Source organism: Marmota monax, unplaced genomic scaffold, assembly GCF_021218885.2.
Source record: "Marmota monax isolate L192 unplaced genomic scaffold, Marmota_monax_Labrador192_F-V1.1 WCK01_AAM20220418_F8-fsc00151, whole genome shotgun sequence".
NCBI classification, from domain to species: domain Eukaryota; kingdom Metazoa; phylum Chordata; class Mammalia; order Rodentia; family Sciuridae; genus Marmota; species Marmota monax.
Genome location: NW_026694226.1, coordinates 3,346,732 through 3,371,494, shown reverse-complemented (window position 1 = coordinate 3,371,494; position 24,763 = coordinate 3,346,732). Strand labels below are relative to the sequence as shown.

At 43.6% G+C, this 24,763-nt stretch overlaps 1 protein-coding gene across 6 annotated transcripts; it reads left to right on the top strand.

Moving 5' to 3' along the window:
* The first annotated feature begins 1,232 nt into the window (after window positions 1-1,232).
* Window positions 1,233-24,706, top strand: Dgka (diacylglycerol kinase alpha). 6 transcript variants are annotated; one of them, XM_046466624.1, is made up of 24 exons: window positions 1,233-1,397; window positions 7,889-8,033; window positions 8,459-8,532; window positions 8,850-8,982; window positions 9,220-9,297; window positions 9,763-9,812; window positions 10,277-10,351; window positions 10,538-10,657; window positions 10,753-10,867; window positions 12,107-12,195; window positions 12,330-12,449; window positions 12,645-12,743; window positions 12,869-12,952; window positions 13,208-13,281; window positions 13,541-13,615; window positions 14,981-15,066; window positions 15,157-15,246; window positions 22,172-22,332; window positions 22,629-22,693; window positions 22,939-23,029; window positions 23,472-23,670; window positions 23,768-23,888; window positions 24,060-24,120; window positions 24,396-24,706. In XM_046466624.1, exons 2-24 carry the CDS (start codon window positions 7,970-7,972, stop codon window positions 24,486-24,488), a joined length of 2,217 nt encoding a protein of 738 aa, XP_046322580.1. In that variant the 5' UTR covers window positions 1,233-1,397; window positions 7,889-7,969; the 3' UTR covers window positions 24,489-24,706. The 6 variants fall into 6 exon arrangements, with proteins under 6 accessions (XP_046322580.1, XP_046322582.1, XP_046322578.1 ...); XM_046466626.2 differs by lacking the exon at window positions 1,233-1,397 and adding an exon at window positions 1,874-2,171; XM_046466622.1 differs by lacking the exon at window positions 1,233-1,397 and adding an exon at window positions 7,398-7,445.
* Window positions 24,707-24,763: the final 57 nt, after the last annotated feature.

The window sequence follows — 24,763 nt, the reverse complement described above, 5'->3', positions numbered from 1 at the left end:
AGGCATTAGATGCCTCCTCTTTAGATGTTTCTTTGCCTTTCTTCCCCACCTTCAATTACTAACTTGGGGTATGATGGAGCACAGATCCAAACAAGATACAAAGAAGGCTAGAGTAAGATTGATTTCATCTTATTCCTTACTAAACAAATAACACCCATTGAAGTTAAAAAAAAAAAAAAGTCTTCAAAGGCGTGTCTTTAACTTTATGTAAAGACCGGAAGAGGGGTTATGGACCTATTCTTACTTGTATACTCAGAGCAGAGAAGCTTTATAATATTTACACTCTTTTCTACAGTCCCTAAACTGGGCTGTTTTTGCCTATCCTGCAGAACTAAGTACAGAACCTGATATATAGTTGGCCTTCAAAAGTATTTGTTGGCCATGACTAAGGAGGTCACAAAACGAAGCTTTGCTGGGGCTCTGGCTGTGGCTCAGTGGTAGCACATTTGCCTGGCATGTGTGAGGTACTGGGTTCAATTCTCAAACCGCATATAAATAGATAAAAGTCTATCAACAACTAAAAAAAAATAAAAAAAAAAAAAGAACCTTTGCTAACAATGAAGCAAATACTTTTCCAAGTGAAGGATGAGCACATGCCTGTAATCTCAGTGATTCTAGAGGCTGAGGCAGGAGGATAGCAAGTTTGAGGCCAGCCTCAGCAACTTAGTGAGGCTCTGTCTCAAAAAGGGCTGGGGATATGGCTCAGTGGTTAAGTGCTCCTCAATCTCTGGTACCAAAAAAAAAAAAAAAAAAAACTGAGGATAAAACCTGGAGAGGACACAGTTGCAGAGACAGCCCCTCCTCCAATCTCTGCTAGAGATCTCCAGTTTAGATATAATAATGTTCTCAAACCTTACTACTCAGCAGCCATATTTCTGGAAAAAGTGGAGCAGTTTCTTCAACTAGCTTGTCTTGAGACAATTGGGAATTATTTGCCTCCCTCTGTTTCCACTAGAGGGCCTCATGCATTCATTCATTTCTTTTCCTCTGTGACCCCTACCAAGCATAAGTATATATTTTGTGTATGTGATATATGTGTGTACACACACATACACATACACACTCCCAGTCAGAGGTCTCTCCTCCCCCTCCTTCCACCTCAAAGGTAAGAGGGACTATTCCAGGAACTCAAGGCTTTGTCATTCTGCCCTACTTCAAAGGAAGGGTAGGAGGGAGTTAGGGGTTGGGGCGGGGCTAGGGAGCAGGATGCCTGGGTCCCCAGGTCTTAACAGTAAGTCCCTAGGCTGTGTCTCTCTCCCTTGCTCTACCAGTCTGAGGACCATCCATGCTGCCCCCAGAGCCTTGACAGCTCCTGAACAGATTCCAGGCAAGAGAAACTGAAAGGATCTCCTTTTAGCCCCTACTTTTGACTAGGGCCTTCTGCATCACTTGCTGAGGTCAGTAGGTAAAATGGGAGGGTTAGGGCATAGAGGAATGGTGCACACAGACCAGAGAGCTCTTTGCACCCTAGAATTAGGGAGAGGATATGAGTTTTGCATGGAGGTGTCCATAGACTGGAGGAATAAGTCTGAAAGGCTGACAGATTGTTTCAAGAAGTGTCAAGCAAGCCATGCAAGAAGGGAGGTGACTGGATCTCAGGAAGTGGAGTGTGGAACCTTGCCCTGCCCTTGTGGGATCTCCTGGGTGAGAAGTCATGGTGGATGGAAAGGAGTTGAACAGGGAAGCCCAGGGTGGCAGCAATTAGGATAGGGGAACTGATGGGTGGTTGGACAGCTATGAAGCTGTTCTTCTCATCTGCCTGCCTCTGCTCTTGACTTCCCAGGTTTGGGATGAGGGGAGAGGCCGTGATTAGAAAGAAGGGGATATGGAAGCAGAGCTACCCCAGGCACTAGAAGACTAGATGGAGGGCAGAAAATGAGAAAGTGGTACAGAACAGAGACCTGGAGACATTCGGGGGACAGGGAGCAGTTTATGTTGAACTGGAAATCTGGAAACAGGCCTCTCTGGTCTCGAAGTTCCCGGTATTGGGGGCGCGGGAGCGGCAGCCGAGCAGGCTGGGTGGGGGGCGGGCAGCTGTGTCGTCAGGAGTTGGGGCGGCCCCGAGGCCGCTGCGTCTGCCTGGCCCGTCCCCTCCAGCCCAGCTCCAGCTCCAGCTCCTCCAGCGCCAGCGCCAGCGCTTCAGCTCCGACCGCTCGCCCTCCTCGGGCAAGGTAGAGACCCCGCCCTTCCACGCTCTCCCACTGGAGTAGGAGGCCGGCCTCCAAAGGGGTCGCCTCGCGGGCTGGGTTGGGGCTGCGAGGCAGCGAAGGAGGAAGCGTAACAGCTGGAGTGGGTGGCTAGGGTGGTTTGCGCTGGGACGCCGCGGGCAGGGGGAGGGTTGGGCCAGAACCGCGTAGGCAGCCTCTCCACAGACATTTTCTTCCATCCTTCCTGGTCACTCGGAAGGATGATGAAGCTCTGCTTCTTGGGGACCCGACTCCCAAGGAAGTCCCTTTTGGAATCTCCACAGTGCCGCACAGGTGGAGAAGGGTTCTTATTTGTCCTCCTGGTCCCCAACTTCCTGTCCTCATCCTTTACACACCTGTCACCAGCTAGTTTCTAAAAATCCCTGATTCTGAATCCCACTTTTCAGCTTCAAGTAAAAGAAATGAGTCTTCTCGCGGAAGAAATGCAAATAGTGTTAGACATCTCTTCAGCCTCAGAACATACATGGCCACATCCCCACAACCATGCCAATATCGTAACTTCCTCCAGTACTACGCAATGATACCCTCCACATGTACCACCCCCTTAACCAGACAACACTATCGTCTGCGATGTTTGTGGAGGTTTAATTAATTTTGAGGCTTCGGGCCAAATAATTCTCTCTCGGGGACCACTGACTTACAGAAGCAGGAATGAACAGGGAATAATAAACCTTTTTTCAGTCTTGGGAGAGGAAGAGGATACAGTCCCTGATAGAGTTAAGGGATTCAGAGGCCCAGGTAATCAGGCCTGAGCCCTCAAACTAGGAGTGCCTGCCCCTTGGGGATTCTTGCTGGGACAGCCTGAATGTCCTGGGGACATAGCTAATTCTTGAGTAATGATCAGCTTATGACCTGGAATGTGAAAATTTAAATGTTAGCACTGGCTTTAGCAATGATATTTATCTCTTGGTTAACACCAATTTTAGTGTTTGATGTTTAAAATTAGATCTAGGGAATGAGAGATACTAAGATTTAGTGGGATGGAGTAAGGACAGCACATCTAGAGTCTAAGACTCTGACAGTCATTTTCTCTAAGTCTTACTTTCCTCCATTCTCTTCGTTTGATTGTTTGTTAGAGATGGGGTGGAGGGTGTTTCAGTATGTTGCCCAGGTTGGGCTTGAATTCTGGATCCTCCTGGCCAGCCTCCTGAGAACCTGGATATAAAGGCATGTGCCACTGAGCCCTGTTGTTCAGTTTCCTCCTTTGTAAAATATGAGAATTGGCAACTCCCAGCTGAGAATGTTGTAGCATTCTTCACCTTTAAATCAACATATTCCTTTTGCCCCAAGTTGGAAGAGGTGGGTAGGGAAACCAGAAGAGAGAAGGGTAGAGTGAGTCACAAATAGCTGGCAGGCAGGCAGCAGACCCCACCCTTCTAGCCCTGGCATTCGCCTGGACTAGCCCAGGTTATAGCCTCAGGGTTGGGATGGAGCTAGAGGACAAAATTGAACTTGTTCCAGATCTTTAAGGGCCCAGGATCCTGCAGCTTGCTGTCCTTCACCCCCAGAGGCATCCAAACTTTCAATGAAAGAAGTCAAAAAGAAGATTAAACAGATCCAGGAGTCCTTATGTCCAAGAGCTCAACCCAGGGATGTCCTTGGACTCTTTTTTTTTTTTTAAAGGATTTCCCCATCTTTTTTTTTTTTTTTTTTTGAGAGAGATAGATTTTAATATTTATTTTTTAGTTTTCGGCATCTTTGTTTGTATGTGGTGCTGAGGATCGAACCCAGGCCGCACACATGCCAGGCGAGCGCACTGCCGCTTGAGCCACATCCCCAGCCTCTGTCCTTGGACTCTTAACAGTCTAGTTTCTAAAAATTCCAGAGCAAAGTATAGGATTCTGACATTACTATATGTCGGTACCTGATATATAAAAAGGGGTGGAAGGTATACACCCGAGCTTCACTGCTGCTTGAAGTCCCTAGAACTTGTGCCTTTCTGGTTCAGTGGCATAATTTTTCATAATGTCCACATATCCTTCTCTAGGTAGAATAATAGCTAATGTTTATTGAATTCTTTGTGACACACAGTTTATTATATACATTGCTTATACAATCTTATTTAATCTCCACTCTGTGACAGATTTCTCTAGGTACCCATTTTACTGATGAAAACTGAGGTTGGGCTGGAGGCATAGCTCAGTGGCAGTATGCTTACTCAGCATTCATGAGGCACTTATGCATACATATACAACACTGAGATTCAAGGAAATGAAATGACTCATCCACAAGCTAGGATTTTAACCTATGCCTAATTTGAAAGTCCATCCCTGCCCCCTTTGTGGTAGGAGGGATTGAATTCAGACCTTTGCTATGTTAGGCAAGTGCTCTACCACTGAGATACATTCCCAACCTTTTTTAAATTTTTGAGACAGTTTTCACTAAGTTGCCCAGGCTGGCCTCAAACTTGGGATTCTTCTGCCTTGGTTTCCCAAAGTGCTGGGATTACAGGTTTATACCACAAACCTGTCCCAAAGTCCGTTTTCTTAGTTAACTAGTAACTAGTGGTTACTAATATATAGTAATTGCTACATACTACTTCTCCAGGTTTAAGGCCTGGAGAGCTAGGAAGAGGCAAAAACAAGTTGAGTCATTGTGAAAAGAGAGACAAGGAGATAATCTGGAACACATACAGTAGGTGGTAAATCAATAGTTGATTTATTTTCCTCTCTTTTATTTTTCCTTGTGCTGTCATTTTCTCCCTCAGATTCTATTTTTTCCAGAACTTTGGAGTAATGTAAAAATCCCCAAGGGGTTAATCAGAAAGGCTAATTAAGCAATGCAGGCCCTATTGATACTAAGATTGTTATATATTCATTAGATCTGTTGGCAGCAGAAGTTGAATTATAGTAATTGGTAAAGGCCAAATGGGTAGTCTTTTCTCCAGGATGTCAGTGTCCCAGGACCCTCTTCCAAGTGTTCCCAGAAAGCCCTGGAACAGGAATGTTGTACTGCATAGAGGTGGACAGCAGAGATGTCCCAAGGGCAGAAGTTGCAGAGAAGGTTCTTGCGCCATCAGAAAGGAAGGGGGCGGAACTATTATAGGCCCTAAAGGCCTCCCTGCTTTGCCTGATCTCATAAGCCCCAAAGGAGTAAATGGAGGTCAAAATGTTTGATGAAGTAACTCAATAAATGCTTTATAGAATCATCTACTCTTTTACCAACTATTGATTTACCATCTACTGTATGTGTTCCAAATTATCTCATCCTTTCCTTACTGTTAAGTAGACACTGCTATCCATTTAATCATACTGATTAACAGTTCCAAAATAAGACTCCCCTGCTTTATACAATCATTCGTATAACCTATATTGAGCACTCACTATATGCTGGACGTTCTTTTAGGTACTTGGACTATATTGGCAAACAAGACTGACAAGTTCCTGCCCTTATGGAACTCACATTTTTTTAAAATAATTATTTTATTACATTTATTTGTATGTGATGCTAAGGATCGAACCCAGTGCCTAACACATGCTAGGCAAGCACTCTACCACTGAGCTCCAGACTCAGCCATGGAACTCACATTTGATAGAAGAGAACAGTAAATAAAAAGCAAATTTCCAGTTACTTTGGATGCCAAGGTAGGAGGATCACAAGTTTAAGGCCAGCCTGGGCAATTTAGTGAAGCCCTGTCTCAAAATAAAATAAAAATAAGGACTGGGGATGTGGCTTAGTGGTGGGGTGCTTGCCTGGCATGCACCACAATCCTCATCACCACAAAAAATAAAATAAAATAAAAATAAGGGTTGTTGATGTAACTCAGAAGCAGAATTATCCAGGATTCAATCCCATAACTCCCCTTCCCCCACTGCCTGGGACACACACACAAAGAAACAAATAAATAGGGAAGATAATTTCTACTTGTGATAAATTCTATGAAGGAAACAAAGAAGAAATACCATTTTAAGATGGAACAGTCAAGGAAGCTCTCTTGGAGGAGCTGATATTCAGTTGAGGCAAGAAATTGGCTTTGCCAGGTGTGGGGAGGAGGATGCAGTGCTGCACAACTATAATCCCAGTGACTCTGGAGGATGAGACAGGAGGATTGCAAGTTTGAGATCAGCCTCAGCAACTTAAGTGAGGTCTTAAGCAACTTAGTGAGAACCTGTCTCAAAATAAAAAGTAAAAAGGGCTGGAGACATGGCTCAGAGGTAAAGTGCCTCGAGGTCCAATCCCCAATATCCAAAATAAATAATAAAAACTTAACTTTTAATATAATAACTACCATTTTTATAGGCTTCCTGTATGCAAGGCATTATACTAGGCATTTTTCATATATTATATTATTTAATATAATTGTGAAAGCTAGGTATCATTCTCCCCACTTTACAGATTTAACTTGCCCGAGACACACAGAGCTATCAGAGCTAAGAATTGGAACCAAATAGAACTGACTTTTAGTTCTGTTTGACTCTAAAATCGTGCTGTACTATTTACTATTGTAATATGTAATAACGTACTTTTTGTTTTCTTCTGGTACTGGGGCTTGAACCCTGGGGCGTTTAACAACTGAGCCATATCCCCAGACTTTTTATTTTATTTTTTTATTTTGAGACAGCATCTCAATAAGTTGCTTAGGGCCTCGCTAAATTGCTGAGGCTGACTTTGAACTCCAGACCCTCCCGCTTCAGCGATCCTCCAGCCTTAAACCGCCCCCACCCCCAAGTCGCTGGGATTACAGGCGTGCACCACCACGTTCAGCCGTAACATGTAATTATTGTATTGCTGTTTTTGAACCATCAAGGCAAGTCGCCTTCTGCAACTTGGTCCCTGTTTGGGGGGATGGAGTGTGAGGATCAGCAATATCCACGTGAGAGCTCCTCCTTGTTTCCTGGGTCCAATAGCAGAAAGTTGGGGTTCCCTAAACCTAGGGTTCCTCCTAGGTTCCTTAAACTTAGGAGGGTGGAAGGAAGACCCTGGCATCCAAGACTCCAGCACGCAGCTCCATGGTGCGGCGCCTGGGAAATGAGGCTGGTGTACAGAGCATTCTACCACTACCTCCTCCCAGCCCCGCGCGCCTGGGTCCCCACCCTTTCCCAGTGGAGCTCCACGGCGAGGCGGGGCCAGAGCTAGGGACCCAGCCAGAGCCTGCGCTGGTTCTGTGTCGCGCGTCAGAAGCGCTAGAGGTCGTTGCGGGGCGTGGGTGGCTCGGGGAAGTGGGTAGCTGAGCGCCCTGGGGACCCCGGCTAGAGGCGGAGCAAGATGGGGTCCTGGCCTGGGAGGCGTGCTAGCTTAGTAAGAACCACCCGGAGGGCTGGCGGGGACTGCAGACCTGAGATGGAAGAGAAGTCGGGCTATGAAGAGACTACAGAGACTGGGGGTGGCGTGAGACACAGAAACAGGCCAGAGATATATTCATATAAACATATATAGACTTGGAAAGGAGGGGTGGAAGGTGGGGAGGTGATGAGGGTCAGGTGAATCAAGATGGATTTGGGGAGAAGTCAGAGTGGGAAAAGATCCAGAAATGAAGGAGATAAAGTTAAGAAATGAGTCAGAGAAACAGAGATAGAGGACAGGCTCTGTAAGGGAAAATAGAGAGGGGGAGGTTTAGGGAGGGACACAGAGAAGGAAAGCACAGAAATCACAGTGGGAGTAAAGACTGAATGGATCAGAGAGAAACAAAGAAATCCAGACAGCTGGCTCTTCTCCATGTAGCTCTTGTCATCTTCCTTCAGGCCTACCCTCTGAAGAGGACAAACCGCAAGAAGTACTACTACGAAGCTATCTTTCTGGCCATCATTCAGAAAAACAGAAAGATGGCCAAGGAAAGGGGACTATTAAGCCCTGAAGACTTTGCCCAGCTGCAAAAATACATGGAATGTGAGCCTTCCTCCCAGCTCTTCAGTTCTTGGAGACTACCCAAAGAATCCCTCTTTATTCCTATTATATTTTCCCCATCACGCCCCAGTTTCCCCAGTGGCTTTAAGCCAGTCTGTCAGATGGACCCATGACTGTGTAAGGGAGAAAAACAGATAAGGAGATGCCTGGGGTCTCAGCTCTCTACCCACCTTCTGTATACTTTGACTGCTTTCTGCAAGCCCCAGAAAAGAAAAGAGTGGTACCATGTTAGAGGATCTGAAATGTTTTTCCCTTTGTATTTCTGTGTTTCTCCTTAGAATTCTTCCTTCATCTCATTCAAATCTTTTTTTTCCCATTGGATGTCTGAGTGGGACTCTGGCAGAAGGCCAGAAGAGCCAAGATGCCAAGATGGACTAATATTCTTTTCTTACTCTCTTCACACCTAGACTCCAACCAAAAGGTCAGTGATGTCCTAAAACTCTTCGAGAACGAGAAGATGGCCAAATATCTCCAAGGAGATGTGAGTGGCAGCTGGAAATTCTGCTCCTTAATCAACTTCTTCTTTTTTTTTTTTTTTTTTTGCCACTCCATTGGAATCCCCACTTCAGGGATTATTCTTGTCAGCTCGCCTCTAAATGCCCCATTGTCCATTGTCATTGCAGCTTTTGCTTTAAGACAAAATAAGAGATCCTTTGGATTTGGCTTGCCAAGAAGCATATTACTGTTTCAAATGCTTCTCAGCTTTGCACTTACTGTATCTGGGCCCACTATTCCTAGTTCTTCAGTCCCCAACTCCTACCCTGCAAACTCCCAGAGTAATGCTCACTTCCATCACAGGCCATTGGCTATGAGGGATTTGAGCAATTCCTGAAAATCTATTTGGAAGTGGATAATGTTCCCCATCACCTAAGCCTGGCACTGTTTCATTCCTTCCACACTGATCACTGCTTAAAAGAGAATGTAAGGAAAGGTATGTTTCATGGTAGGACTGGGCTGGGCCTGTGGAAGAAAAGTAAAATTAGTGCGTTTGAGGATGAGGTTGAATTGAGTCACATGTTGAGTGGGTCAGGAGAGAGTGGTGGAGGGTAGTAAGGCTGGACTAGGAGTTAGCTGGAGGAAAGTTCAAGGGGGAAAGTTGTAATAAATAAAGGAGAAGAGAACCAAAGTGGAGGGGCCCTGACCTCAGATCTGCTGTACTTTTTTGTAGCAAATGTGGTATGTCTCAGTGATGTCTCCTGTTACTTTTCCCTTCTGGAGGGTGGCCGGCCAGAAGATAAGCTAGAATGTGAGTTGCTATTCTGGACTGGGAGAGGGGAGGAAAGGTGAGGGAAAAGGGAGATATTCATTCCCTAGCCTCCCTTCCCTCATTCTTTCAGGATTCCTAAAGGCTGACAGGGCCAGACAAAGGTGGGGCCAGAGATTGGGCCCATTTCCTCTGTTCTTCCAGACTACTTATACCTAATGCCATCCCTCATAGTCACTTGAATTCCCACATTTTGTACATTCTTATGTAGGCAGTCTGGGATGTTCTCGGGATATGGGAATGTGTGTTATCTCCCCCATCTGATTCACTGAGAGTGGCATCTATGCCTGCTTTCCTTCCCTTTTTGTCTTCTTTTTCAGTTCCACCCTAAGTCCTAGGCTCTTCACCCAAAAGTTTTTTTCCCTATCTCTGTTTCCCCTGTATTCTGGTGTAATTATTTAGTTATCTCTCACAAACTGACCCCAGCCTCCCTAAAACACCCCACAGTCACCTTCAAGCTGTATGACACGGACGGAAATGGGATCCTGGACAGCTCAGTGAGTTGTGGGACCTGTATGTTGGGCAAGGGAGTGTGCTTCCACTTGTCTGTGCTTTCCTGCCCCAGGGTAAAAAGCAGAGAAGGGGCTGAGAATGTAGCTCAGTGGTAGAGTACTTGCCTAGTACATTCTAGGTCCTGGGTTCAATCCTCAGCACTGAAACAAAAAAAAAAAAGAAAGAAAGAAAGGAAAAAAAAAGAGAGAGAAGGCTAGAAGACATTGAATCCTCTAGGGACTAAATTTGGGAGTAGGTCCTAAGCTCTTGACCCCTAAAAGAGAAGCCTGGAGACATGAACTGGAAGCTGACTTGCAAATATACAAACACATTTATTTACTTGGTAGAAGCACCTAAGAATGAGAGAGAGGTCTGGGAATGGAGCTTAGAAACCCTGGTTTCTGGAGAAGAGTCTAGTGTGGCAGTAGCAATGGGGGTATGGCTGTGGCTCTTTTCCTCTTTGCCCCAGGAAGTGGAAAGAATCATACTCCAGATGACACGAGTGGCTGAATATCTGGATTGGGATGTGTCAGAGCTGAGGCCGGTAAGGCAGTTCTTCCTCCCTGTCCTTTATTATGCCTTCTTCTTTGGTGATCCTACATCTGCCTTACCCTGTCTCTGATAGGCCACCTTGTTCCCTCAGCTAGGAGGGTTGTGCTGGGTATCCCAGGAGACAGTGGAGAGGTCTCTGAGGGGCATATCTACCCAAGTCCCTTCCCACTCTGTTCAGATTTTTCAGGAGATGATGAAAGAGATTGACTATGATGGCAGTGGCTCTGTCTCCCTAGCTGAGTGGGTCCGAGCTGGGGCCACTACGGTGCCGCTGCTAGTACTGCTGGGGCTGGAGATGGTGAGTAGAAGAAGCTTGTTAGGATGGCTTCTACTTGTCAGAGATTAGCCTGCTAAGGGCTTAGACACTCCTTAGCATCCTCTGTGCCCTCCCAGACTCTGAAGGATGATGGGCAGCACATGTGGAGACCCAAGAGATTTCCCAGACCAGTCTACTGCAACCTGTGCGAGTTGAGCATTGGTCTTGGCAAACAGGGGCTGAGCTGTAACCGTAAGTAATGGGACCCGGGAGTGTGGGAGAAGATTGGAGCCCAATTATCTGCAGGAGCATGACACTGAACTAAGACATGGGTTTGAATACTAGGTTTGAATACTAGGTTGTGCTACTAACTAGTTATGTGATCTTGGGAAAGCCACATAACTTGTTGTTTTGTAGTGCTGGGGAATCAAACCCACTGTCTCATGCATCTTTTTTAAGCTTTAGTTTCCTCTACTGAAAATGAAGTCATTGTGAGCATTAAATAGTTTGATACTAAAAAAAAAAAAAAAAAAAGTGTGCTTCACAGCCAAGCTTGGTGGTGTACACCTGTAATCCCAGTTATTCAATAGGCTGAAGCAAGAGGATCACAATTTCAAGGGCAGCTTCAGCAATTTAGCAAGACCCTATCTTAAAATAAAAAATAAAAAGGGCTGGGATGTGGCTCAGTGGTAGAGTACTCCTGAGTTCAATCCCCAGTACTGCAAAAAAAGAAAGAAAAAGAAAAGTGCTTCACACGTTGTAATCACACACTATAAAATGCAATAAAAAGTAGTTAGCCAGGCACGGTGGTGAATGCCTGTAATTCCAATGGCTCAGAAGGCCGAAGCAGGAGGATAACACGTTCAAAGCCAGCCTCAGCAATTTAGTGAGACTCTAAGCAACTTAGCAAGAACAGGTTTTGGATGTAGCTCAGTGATTAAGCCCCTTTGGGTTCAATCCATGGCACCCTCCCCCACCACACATACAAAAAGTAGTTATTGGCTGGGTTTAGTACACATGCCTGTAATCCCAGCAACCAGGGATACTGAGGCAGTAGAATTGCAAATTCAAGGCCATCCAAGCAATTTAGTGAGATCCTGTCTCAAAACAAAATTTAAAAAAGGTTTGGGGATGTAGGTAGGTGTAGACCTCCCCTGGGCTTAATCCATAATACCAAGAAATAAATAAATATTAGTTATTATTGATAATGTTATTTCTGGGCCTCCCTTAGATCATCCAGCCTAATTCCAGCTGGCCCATGGATGGTGTGGAGACAGGCTTAGGGTGGTAGTTGCTTTTTTAGGAGGAGGAGTGAGAAGAAGTCACAGTTTTTGGAGGTGAATCCCCCCCACAAAAAAATTAATTATCTGCTACACCCTTGAAAGCAAGGAATTTGATGTCTTGTTCTAGAGGGTGATCCTTTCCCCAAGTAAAGAACAGATGTGGGAAAGGACTGCAGCTAAGGCTCTGACCTTTTTCCCTTTCCCCCAGTCTGTAAGTACACTGTTCACGACCAGTGTGCCATGAAGGCCCTGCCTTGTGAAGTCAGCACCTATGCCAAGTCTCGGAAAGACATTGGTGTGAGTGATCCCTGGAAGCTTCTCCCACTCCCCACATTGCCACCCCCATCTTGGCCCCGGTCCTTAGTTTTTTGCTCCCCTCGGCCTCTTCCTCCCCCAGTCTCTGCAGACTAGGAACTGTCTTTCTCCCTAAGGTCCAATCACACGTGTGGGTGCGAGGAGGCTGTGAGTCCGGGCGCTGTGACCGCTGTCAGAAAAAGATCCGGACCTACCACAGTCTAACCGGGCTGCATTGCGTATGGTGCCACCTAGAGGTGTGAGAGCTCTCCGTCCAGTCTATATGCCTTCTGGTCTCTCCTCAAGGGCCCTCTCTCCACAGGCCTCCTCAATCCCACCTCCTTTACAGCTGTAGTTGTCCTCGCTCCCAAGGGCTCTCTTTCCAATCCAGACCCAAGTTGAAAGGTGGTAGAGTCCCTTGCATGATCCTGTATGCCCATCTTGTCTTTCAGATTCATGATGACTGCCTGCAAGCCGTGGGCTCTGAGTGTGACTGTGGGCTGCTCCGGGATCACATCCTGCCTCCATCTTCCATCTATCCCAGCGTCCTGGTGAGACACATAGAATGTCATTTAGAACAGGAGACCCTATACTTCTAGGATTCGAGTCAGGCCCATCTGTTTAGGGATTTATACACAATCCAGCTCTCCTTCCCTCTGCTTTGCTCCCCTCCCAGGCATCTGAACAGGAACGCAAACACAGCAAAACAAGCCAAAAGACCACAGATGACTCAAATTTGTGCATCTCTGAAGCTCTGCGGGTACAGGGTTGAGGTCTTGGGCTTCATGGTGGGGTCAGTTTTTGGCTGGAGCTGACATGGGAGGGACTGAAGTGGGAAATCCTTGGGAAGTGCTGCCTGATTTCTAGAGGCTCCATGGGGTAGGAGAGGAGAGAAGAACATGAAGGAGGGGGAAAGCACTTGGGAAATGCCAGTCCTCTGCCCCTGTCTCCAGGACCCACTTTAACACTGACAAAATCCTGCTTTCTTTATTCTTATTTTCTTCCCCAACTGCAGATCAACCCTGTTTCTAACACCCACCCACTTCTAGTCTTTGTCAATCCCAAGAGTGGTGGAAAGCAGGGACTGAGGTGAGGAAAAAGAAATTAGGGGGGCTGGGGTTATGGCTCAGTGGTAGAGGGCTCACCTAGCATGCATGAGGCACTGGGTTCAATCCTCAGCCAAAGGTATTGTGTCCACTTAAAATTAAAAAATAAATATTAAAAAAAAAAGACATTGGGTCTTTCTAGATGGAGAGGGAGGGCCAGAGCTTGGAGGGAGAAAAGGAATATGTATCTAATTGGATCACCTTGAGGAAAACATGAAGCTTTCCTTTTTTTACTCACACAGGGTCCTTTGGAAGTTCCAATATATACTAAACCCTCGGCAGGTGATCAACCTCCTAAAGGATGGTCCTGAACAAGGGTGAGTATAGGCTAGGGGCCATATCACAGTGTTTTCTTGTGTCTATACATGTTGAGAGTAAACAGTACACAGTGCATATTGAGAGAGGAGGCCTAGGGGAACCCAAGACACCAGAATTTCGAATGCTTCTTTCCCTAAGGTATCTCCTCCTCTCAGCTCTCTTTCCATCTTTGTCCTGTTTTCTTTCTTTCTTTTTTTTTTTTTTTGGTGCTGGGGATTAAACCCAGGGCCTTGTGCATGCAAGTCAAGCACTCTACCAACTGAGCTATATCCCCAGTCCTTTGTCCTGTTTTCAAGGGATGAAGATCCATTTTTTCCCCTAACCACTAAGGAGTAGCTATAATTTTCTCCATTGTCCTTTTCTCTTTCTAGAAATTCAAGTCTTCTTTATTTTAAAAATCATTGTCAAGAGCTGTAGTGCACACCTGTAATCTCAGCGACTAGGGAGGCTGAAGCAGGAGAATCACGAGTTCAAAGCCAACCTCAGCAAAAGCGAGGTGCTAAGCAATTCAGTGAGACCCTGTCTCTAAACAAAATACAAATATGGCTGGATATGTGGCTCAGTGATCTAGTGCTCCTGAGTTCAATCCCCGGTACCAGGGGGGAATAAAAAAAAAAATATATATATATATAAATATATATAATTGTGTGTGTGTGTGTATATATATATATGTGTGTGTGTGTGTGTATATATGTATATATGTATATATATGTGTGTGTGTGTGTGTATATATATATATGTATATATATGTGTGTGTGTGTGTGTGTGTATATATATATATATATATATATATATATATATATATATATATAATTTATGGCCAGGTGTGGTGGCACATAGCTGTAGTTCCAGCAACCTGGGAGGCTGAGACTGGAGGATCATGAGTTCAAAGCCAACCAACCTCAGTAACTTAGCAAGGCCCTAAGCAACACTTAAAGGACACTGTCTCTAAATAAAACACAAAAAAGGGCTGAGGATGTGACTCAGTGGTTTAGCAACCCAGGTTCAATGCCTGGTACCAACAAAAAAAGCAAATTAAAAAAAAATTTAATCATTTTTTAAGGTGCTTGGGACAAAACCCAGGGCATGTTAGGGAAATACTTTACCACTGAGCTACATCCCCAGCCCAAAACTCAAGTCTTTTGAAAAAGGGGAAAAAGGTAATATGAATGAGACACAAGAAATAATCTGCTGGGCCCTGGGTTCGATCCTCAGCACCACACAAAAATAAATAAACTAAAGGTATTGTGTCCATCTACAACTAAAAAAAATATTTAAAAAAAAAAGAAGTAATCTGCTGTCCAGGAATTAGATAACCTCAGTCCTATTATCCTTCATCTTTTCTCTCTCCCCTTTTGTCTCAGGCTCAGATTCTTCAAAGATGTTCCTGACAGCCGTATTTTGGTGTGTGGTGGAGATGGCACAGTAGGCTGGATTCTAGAGGCCATTGGTCAGTGCAAGGAGAAGCTCTAGGCGGAATATGGGGGCAGTGGTCTTCCAGAACCACTCTCCCCATATATCTCTTCACCTGCCTCCCCAGACAAAATCAACTTGCCTGTTGTACCTCCTGTTGCTGTGTTGCCCCTGGGCACTGGAAATGATCTGGCTCGTTGCCTAAGGTGGGGAGGAGGTAAGTGGTTGGAAATTGCTAGGGGTTGGAGGGAGTTGGTTAAGAAGGGAAAGTCATGGGGAGTAATGTAGGCATCTGGTATAGAAAGAGCATTGGGGAAAAAGAGGCACAGATGGGTGAGTACCAAAGTGGAAGAACTAAAAGAAGAGAGTTTTGGAAGAAATAGGGAACATATTCTGAGCCTAGAAGGACCAAGGGTGACTGTCTTCTTTCCTATAAACCTAAAAATAAATGTCTGTCTCTCCTAAACAACTCTTAGGGCTCAGAGGATCAAAGAACATAGCGGGGGTAGATGGAACCATGTGGGAATGAGGAAGGTTATGTAAGAGCTAAGCCAGATGAAGAGTAATGAAGCTAGAAGGGAGCTTGTCAGTGATTAATTCATTCATTCAAATGATGAAAAGGTGGTCATTCATTCATTCATTCATTCACTATCATTTCTTTCTGAGTCTACTGCAGTAGTCTCCTAACTGCACTCCCATTTCTAATCTTATTCCTTTCAAAGAAAAGAGTTTTTTGTTTGAAAAAAAAATTGTGTTTGAAGTGTCTTGGTATTGAAGCTGTCATGTTCAGAGTTCAGCTTCAAAATCTCACTGGAGATTAGGTAATAAAGGTCTGCTAAGGAGAGTGAAAGAATTCTAGGTGGGGAAAGTGGTAAAGGACAGAGGAGACAACAAACAACATGGTGGTGTCTGTGATTGGAACCTAGGCTGCAAGGTGGGAGATGGACAAAGGGAGGACCCAGTTGAGCAGGTACAGATTATGGAAGCTATTGGAAGCTATTAATGCTGTGCTGAAGAGTTTTTATCCACACTCTGCCAAAGTTGGCAAGCTGAAAACCTACAGAAATGATTTTGTATTATTTTGTAGTTTGCTTTGCAGTGTTTTCAATTTCTTTGAACTTGATTATTTCTTTTTTTTTTTGTTTTTGTTTTTGGTATGGGAATTGAACCAGGGGCACTTTACCACTAAGGTACATCCCCAGTTCATTTTATTTTTTATTTTGAGACAGAGTCTGGCTAAATTGCTGAGAATCTTGCTAAGTAGATGAGGTTGACCTTGAACTTTATGATCCTCCTGCCTCAGCCTTCAGCCTCTTTTTTTTTTTAATATCTATTTTTTAGTTGTAGGTGGACACGATATCTTTATTTCATTTTTATGTGGTGCTAAGGATTGAACCCAGGGCCTCACATGTGATAGGCAAGCACTCTACCATTGAGCCACAACCCCAGCCCAACCCTTAGCCTTTTGAATTTCTGGAATTAATCTTTTTTTTTTTAATTTTTATTTTTGATGGTACTGGAGATTGAACCCAGTGACATTCTACCACTGAGCTCCATACTCCCAACTTTTTATTTTTTATTTTGAGACAGGGTTTCACAAAATTGCTGAGGTTGGACTCAAACTTACCATTTTCCTGCCTCAGCCTTTGGGATTACAGGAGTATGCCACAGTGGGCAGTTGAACTTGATTATTTCTGAAGTGGGGCATATATTCTTCAATTCTCCACAATCCTCTTGTTCTCTGCTCGTCACTCATTTGTTTTACCTTTTAAGCCACTGAGGCACTGAGGTATGTAGATATACAACATTTTTTTTTTTTTGTGTGTGTGTGTGTGTATATGTGTGTTACTAGGAATTGAGGCCCAGGGCTTCTTGTATGCTAAGCAAGTACACTGCTACTGAGCTACATTCCCAACCCTTTTCTTATTTTATGTTGAGACAGGATCTTCCTGAGGTTGACCTCAAAGTTGCAATCCTCCTGCCTCAGCCTCCTGAGTAGGTGCAATTACCGGCATGCCCCACTGTGTCCAGCCATTTGACCAATTTTTTTTTAAACCAGTTTTCGAGTCCACAACAATTAAATTTTTCATTTGGTACTAGTCACTTTGATATTAGATATGTTGAGTCTTCACTGTGTGTTCTATGAATGAAACTCTGAAAGCAGTTTTCTGCTGACTTGACCTGAATAATGACTATAAGAATATAAATGAAAATTATATGTCAGCATTTAAAAAAAAAACCCATAAGGTTTGAACAGAAGGAAGTGAAAGGAGTGTCACCGTGGGAGCTCTGGGGAGCATGGATAAGAGGTGAAGAAAGAGATAGGATAGGAAATTACCTTTATTACAATGGTTCAGATAAGAGATGATAAACATAAAGGCAAAGAACAGCAGTGGAGTTAATGAGATAGAAGCAACAGCATTTGATATCTGCTGGATTACTGAGGAGGAGGTAGAGATAAGCATAGAACACTTTCTAGGTTTAGAGACTGAGCTGAGCAGATGGGGGTGCCATTTGTTATGATGGGGACTATGTAAGCAAGACCATTTTAAGAAAGATAGATTTACTTTTGGACATGTTGAGCTGAGGTGTCATTGGAGCAACCAGATGGAGATGATGTGGTAGGAAGATAGAAGTCGATGTCTATTTCTAATAGGAATTTAGAAGAAAAATCAGGGATAGAGATACACCTTGGAGAGTCATCTATTCCCAGTGCTGGTAGTTGATAGCCTAACAGGAGATGAGATTACCCAAGGAGATAAGGATAGCAAGATCCTAGTAAACACCATATTTAATGGCTGAGCAGAAAAAGAGGAATTATTAAATAGTCTTTATTAGTTTCCCATTTCTCCCTGTTACAAATTACCATAAATGCTGGCCTAAAGCAACACATATTTATTGTCTTACAGTTCTGGAAAGTCATAAGTCCACAATAGGACTCATTGGGCTAAAATCAAGGAAGTGGCAGAACTGTTTTTCTCTTGAGAGCCTAGGGAAGAATCATTCACCTTTCCTTTTCCAGGTTCTAATGTCTGCCTACATCCCTTGGCTGTGGTTCCACTTCCAACCAGCAATGTTATCACTCTGATCTCTGCTTCTGTTGTCACCTCTTCTATGACTCTTCACTCCTGCCTTCCTCTTTCACTTTTAAGGACCCCTGTGATTACATTGGGACCATCCAGATAATCCAGGATAATCTCTCATTCAAGATCCTTAATTTAATCACAGTCTCTTTTAAATACAGTCTCTTTTGCCATGTAAGGTTCTTTTATTTTTAAATTTTATTTATTTGAGATGGATCTCCCTAAATTACCTAGGCTGTCCTAAAACTCCTGGGTCCAAGTGATCCTCCTGCCTCAGCCTTCATGTAGCTGGGATTACACAGGAGTGTGCCACCATGTCCAACATAATTTTTGTGTTTTTATATGTATACACGTATGTGTACCCACACATATGACGTTTTAACAAATAAATGGAATCACACTAGACAGATTGTTCTAGTACTTCTTTTTCATTGAATATATCTTGGAAATCTTTCCATGCTAGTACATATAGATAGATTTCACTCTATATCCAATATCTGTACAGTATTCCATGAATTTGCCATAATTTATATGGCCTTCCCTTACTGGTGGACATTTAGATTGTTTCCAGTATTTCAGAGAGCACATCAACAAAGATCCATCTCTGTACGTGTGCATTAATTTCTGTAGGAGAAATTCCTAAAAGTAATTGTTTTGTCAAAACAATATATATATATATATATATATATATTTTTTTTTTTTTTTTTTTTTTTTTTTTTTTGGTGTGCACATGGTTCTGGGATTGAATCCCATACTGAGCTATACCTACAGCCCTGTTTATTTTTGGTTTTGAGACTGGATCTCCCTAAGTGATCCAGGCTGGTCAACCTTAAGATCTTCCTGCCTCACCTTCCTGAGTAGCTGGAATTATAAAGTGCTACCATGCCTAGCTGTTTTGATCAAATTTGAAATGGCTTTGATTAAAAATTGCCAAATTGCCTTCCAAAGATGAGGTGTTTTTGTTTTTTATTTTCCTACAGTTCTGGGGATTGAACCTAAGGATACTCAACCACTGAGCTATATTATTTTATTTATTGGTTACTGAAGATTGAACTCAGGGATGCTTTACCACTGACTACAGCCCCAATCTTTTTTATTTTTTATTTTGAGACAGGGTTTCACTAAGTTGCTGAGGCTAGACAAGGCTGGCCTCAAACTTGTGATCATCCTGCCTTAGCCTCCTGAGTAGCTGTGCCACTGTGCCTGGCTGAGTTATTATTTCATGCTCCAACTAACAACAAATGAGAATGACAGTTTACTCATAAACTCATAAACAGTTTTCTTAATCTTCTTATAAATTGTTAATTTGATTAACAAAAAGTTAACTAATCATTTTACATTTCTTTGAATTATTAGTAATATTGATTATCTTTCTTGTGCATATTGGCCATTTGTATTTCTTCTGTGATAGGCTTATTTGCATTACTTCCCATTTTTCTATTGACTTTAATATAGTGATTTGTAATTTTTTTTTTTTTTTTTTTTGGTGTGGGTGGTTCTGGGAAACAAACCCAGGGCCTCAGGCATGCTAGGCAAGTGCTCTACCACTGAGCTACACTCCTAGTTCTATAAGCATTTTTTTGAATGTTGGGAAAGTTAATCCTATTATGTATGTGCCTTTTAGCCTTGTTTTTATATTTTTTTAGGTGTGTGTTTATTTAACCATACAAAAGTTTTTGTTTTTTTTAATACCAGGAATTAAATCCAGGAGCACTTAACCACTGAGCCACATCCCTAGCCCTTTATAATTTTTTTTTTTTTTTCAATTTTGAGACAGGGTCTTGCTAAGTTGCTTAGGACTTCATCAAGTTGCTGAGGCTTACCTTGAATTTGTAATCCTCCAGCCTCAGTCTCCCGCCACTGGGATTATAGGCATGCAGCACCTGGCCAAAAGTTTTAAATTTTAATATAATTATATTTATCCATCTTCTTTGGCACCTAGGTTTGTATTATGCTTAAAAAACATTTATTTTTTAATTGTAGGTGGACACAATACCTTTATTTTATTTTTATGTGGTGCTGAGGATCTAACCTAGTGGCTCACGCATACTAGGTAAGCACTCTACCTCTGAGCCACAACCCCAGCTCTATTATGCTTTATAAAGACCTTTTCATCCAAGGATTATAAAAGAAATTCACTCATTTTTCTTCTAGTACAAATCCTGTTTTTTGTTTGCTTGTTTGTTTTTGCTTATTTTGTTTACTGGGGATTGAACCCAGGCACTTGCACATGCTAGACAAGTACTCTACCATGAAGCTGTATCCCCAACCCTACTGCTTTAGTTTTTCATACTTGCTTTTTTTGCTTCAGATTGGTTTAAAAAGTGACTTCTATCCAGGCACAGTGGTGCATACCTGTAATCCCAGCAGTTTGGGAGGCTGTAGCAGGAGAATGACAAGTTCAAAACCAGCTTCAGGGCTGGGGATGTGGCTCAAGAGGTAGCGCGCTTGCCTGGCATGCATGAGGCCCGGGTTCGATCCTCAGCACCACGTGCAAACAAAGATGTTGTGTCCGCCAAAAACTAAAAAATATTTTAAAAATTCTCTCTCTCTCTCTCAAAATAAATAAATAAATAAATAAAATTTAAAAAACCAGCTTCAGCAATTAGCAATTTAGTGAGGCTCTAAACAACTCAGTGAGATCCTGTCTCTAAATAAAATACAAAAAAAAAGGCGAGGAGCTGGGAATGTTACTCAGTGGTTAAGTGCCCCTGGGTTCAATCCCTGGGGACAAAAAAAAAAAAAAAAAAAAAAAGACTTCTTCATCTAGTACCATGTACCATGTACTGAATAATTTATTTTTCTCCATTTATTTGAAATGTTGTAGTATGCTAAATTCCCAAATATGTTGAAATCTATTTGGAAAACTATTTTTTTTTTTAAGTTCTAAGAATAGGGCCTCTTACATGCTAGGTAACTACTCTTACCAATGGGCTACATCCTCAGCCCTTTTAAAAAAAAATTTATTTTTACTGAGGATTGAATACCTGGGCACTGAGCTAAATCCTCCTCAGTTATTTTTATTTTATTTTATCCTTATTATTTAATTTAATTTTTATTTATTTATTTGTTTATTTATTTATTTATTTTTGTGATGCTAGGGATGGAATCCAGGGCCCTGCACATGTTGGGCAAGCCTACCAATGAGCTACATTCCCAGCTTATGTTTTATTTTGAGACAGGGTCTCAATAAGTTGCTGAGGCTGTCCTCCAACTTGCAGTCTTCCTGCCTTGATCTCCTGCATAGCTGGGATTACAGTTGTGCATCACCATTCCCAGCTCTATTCTTTACCATTAAATTGCTTATTCTAGTCACTGTGCCAGTATCATACTGTTTAGATACTTCCTTTATTCTGTGTTCTTCCTGGTGGAATGAAGCAAGAAAGCGTGAGGGAGTGAGGGAGACTGTCCCCATTTTTTACTCATCTTTTTCAGCATTTTCCTAGCTGTTCTCTCCAATTCTCCAGATGAATTTTGTATCTGTTTTTGTTTGTTTTATACCTGAGATTGAACCCAGGGGTGCTTAAACACAGAGCCACATCCCTAGCCCTTTTAATTTTAAAGTTTTAGGGTCTCACTAAGTTGCTTAGGGCATCGTCAAATTGCTGAGGCTGGCTTTGAACTTGAGATTCTCCTGCCTCAGCCTCCCAAGCCACTGTGATTACAGGTGTGCCCCACCATTCCCAGCAAGGCTGACCCCTCTTAACCTTGGTCCACAGAGGCTGCACATCCTACCCTTTCAGTGTTTTTTTTTTTTTTTTTAAGAGAGAGAGAAAGAGAGAGAGATTTTTTTTTTAATATTTATTTTTTAGTTCTCGGCGGACACAACATCTTTGTTTGTATGTGGTGCTGAGGATCGAACCCGGGCCGCACGCATGCCAGGCGAGCGCGCTACCGCTTGAGCCACATCCCCAGCCCCCTACCCTTTCACTGTTGATGGCTAGGAGATTCTGCAGAACCAGAGCAGAGGGTTCTTGGAGATTTGCAGATCTGGGGATAAGAGGAGGGCTCTGGAAGACTCAGGGCTCAGTGCTAATCTGTCTTCTCTTCCACCTTTAGGGTATGAAGGAGAGAATTTGGCAAAGATTCTCAGGGAATTAGAGATGAGTACGGTGGTATATATAGATCGATGGTCCCTGGAAGTGATACCCCAACAAACTGAAGAAAAGACTGATCCAGTCCCCTTTCAAATCATCAATAACTACTTCTCCATTGGTGTGGTCAGTAGACTGGGGCACAGAGGGAAGGGTGGAAGTGGGGGTTAAGCAGGCAGAGGCTGGAGGAGGACAGAAAGGGAAGGGAGAGGTTAAAGAAGCAGTGATATGGGGAAATTAGAAATGGGGTATAGTGGTGTGAGCTGCAAATAAAGAATGTGGAACATGTGGAACATGCTGCACCTAGACTGGAGAGGCAGGAGAGGGGGAGGGGGGGGAGGGAGAGACAGAGAGAGAACACGAACATGAATATGCTCTGAGATTAGGCCAGTTTCTGATATCATATGCCCTTAACTCTCCAGGATGCTTCTATTGCTCACCGATTTCACATCATGCGAGAGAAATATCCTGAGAAGTTCAATAGCAGGTGAAGGAAAAAGGGGAGGAGCATGGGCATACATGGTGTCAGGGACTGGCTTTGTGACCAAGTTTGACTCAGAATGTTTAGATGGGCAGTGATATCTCTAGGAAACCCTGCACCTCCGAAAAATAAAGCTACCCTTGTTCCCCTTGGAGTTGGGAGATTGATGCTCTTCCCTGTTATTTACCACCTCTACCACCACTGTATAACCTGTTCCCTCCCTACTGGGCCTTGTGCTGGGGCTGTTACAGAATGAAGAACAAGCTATGGTACTTCGAATTTGCCACATCTGAATCCATCTTCTCAACATGCAAAAAGTTGGAGGAGTCTTTGACAGTTGAGGTATGTATGATGAGACCCTACTCTACGTCCTTTCTGCTTCTTATAGCCAAGCATTTCCCTGCACAGGCACCCCGAGGAACTTCCCATATTCTTCTTCTTCTTTAAAATGCCTTTATTTTATTTTTTAAATTTATTATGTGATGCTAAGGATCAAACCCAGTGCCTCACATGTGCTAGGCAAGTCCTCTGCCACTGACCTACAACCCCAGCCCCTACTTCCCATATTCTTGAACTTATACTTCTTTGACCTCCCAGCTCTCCAACCTTGACTTCCTAAGTCCTCAAGATGCACTAGTTCCTTTTTTCTTTCATCTCTTACAAACCTCCAAATCCTGGCCTTCCTAGTTTGTTACATAGTCAAGGGAACAGTTACATCCATGATTATAACATGAGGTGAGGATCTGTGCTCTTCCCAACTGGGGTTGTGCCCCACTCCCCTCAGATCTGTGGGAAACCGCTGGATCTGAGTAACATGTCCCTAGAAGGCATCGCAGTGCTGAACATACCTAGCATGCACGGTGGCTCCAACCTCTGGGGTGATATCAAGAGACCCCATGGGGATAGCTGTGAGATCAACCAGGCCTTGGGCACAACAGCTAAAGTCATCACTGACCCTGATATCCTGAAAACTTGTGTACAAGGTGAGAGGAGTTGAGTGGGCAGGACTAAGGGGAAAGTGTGACTCCCTTTGGGAAAACACTGCCTCTATAAAACTTATCTCCCTATTTCTCACTGCAGACCCAAGTGACAAACGACTGGAAGTAGTGGGGCTGGAGGGTGCAATTGAAATGGGCCAGATCTATACCAAGCTCAAGAGTGCTGGACATCGGCTGGCCAAGTGCTCTGAGATCACCATTCAGTAAGGAAGATTCCAGTCAGTAGCCTGAGGGAAGAAGGGAAGAGGGCATGGGAATAGTGGGAAGGGCTAGAGATCATCCTCAGTGACAAAGGGTCTCAGGGTCAAGGGGAACCAGAGTCTTGATATTTGGTCAGTAAAAAATCTATACCAATCTTCCTTGATCTCCCACAGCACCATAAAAACCCTCCCCATGCAAATTGACGGGGAACCCTGGATACAGACACCCTGTACAGTAAGTATTGCCTATGCCTGCCAAAAACAGAATCCTCAGGCTCCATGGATCCTCAATTTCCATCCCACAACCTTCTTGACTTCCTCCCAATACCCAAAGTTCCCCTTGATACCCTTCCTCTAAAACTCTGATTTCTCAGACTGGCTCCCTACCATGATCTCCCCAGAACCCCAGAAACCCACCAACAGTGCCACATCTTTCCCCCAAATCCTTTTGTTCCATCTCCAAGGTATCAGATTCAGCCTCTGAACATGCTCCCTTCCCTTCCCTTCTAGATCAAGATCACGCACAAGAACCAGATGCCCATGCTCATGGGCCCACCACCCCGCTCCTCCAATTTCTTTGGCTTCTTTTCTTGTCCCACTTAGCCTCCAACCTAGCCTTGAATCCACCTCCCTGTCCCTGAATTCCACCCCCTAGGCTCTGTACATTGCTGCCACATCCTCCTGCTAGTTCAGGGGAGTATTCCTTTGCCCCCACAGTATTTATTATCCTGATTCACCTGTCCCCCACCCACATACATATATGCACATACACCACACATATGTTAAAAGTGCCTCTTCTAAATAAAGTGACTTTTATTTTACCGGGTTATTTGTTAAGTGATACACCTCCTTCTTTTCCACCTTCATGCCTTAAAAGA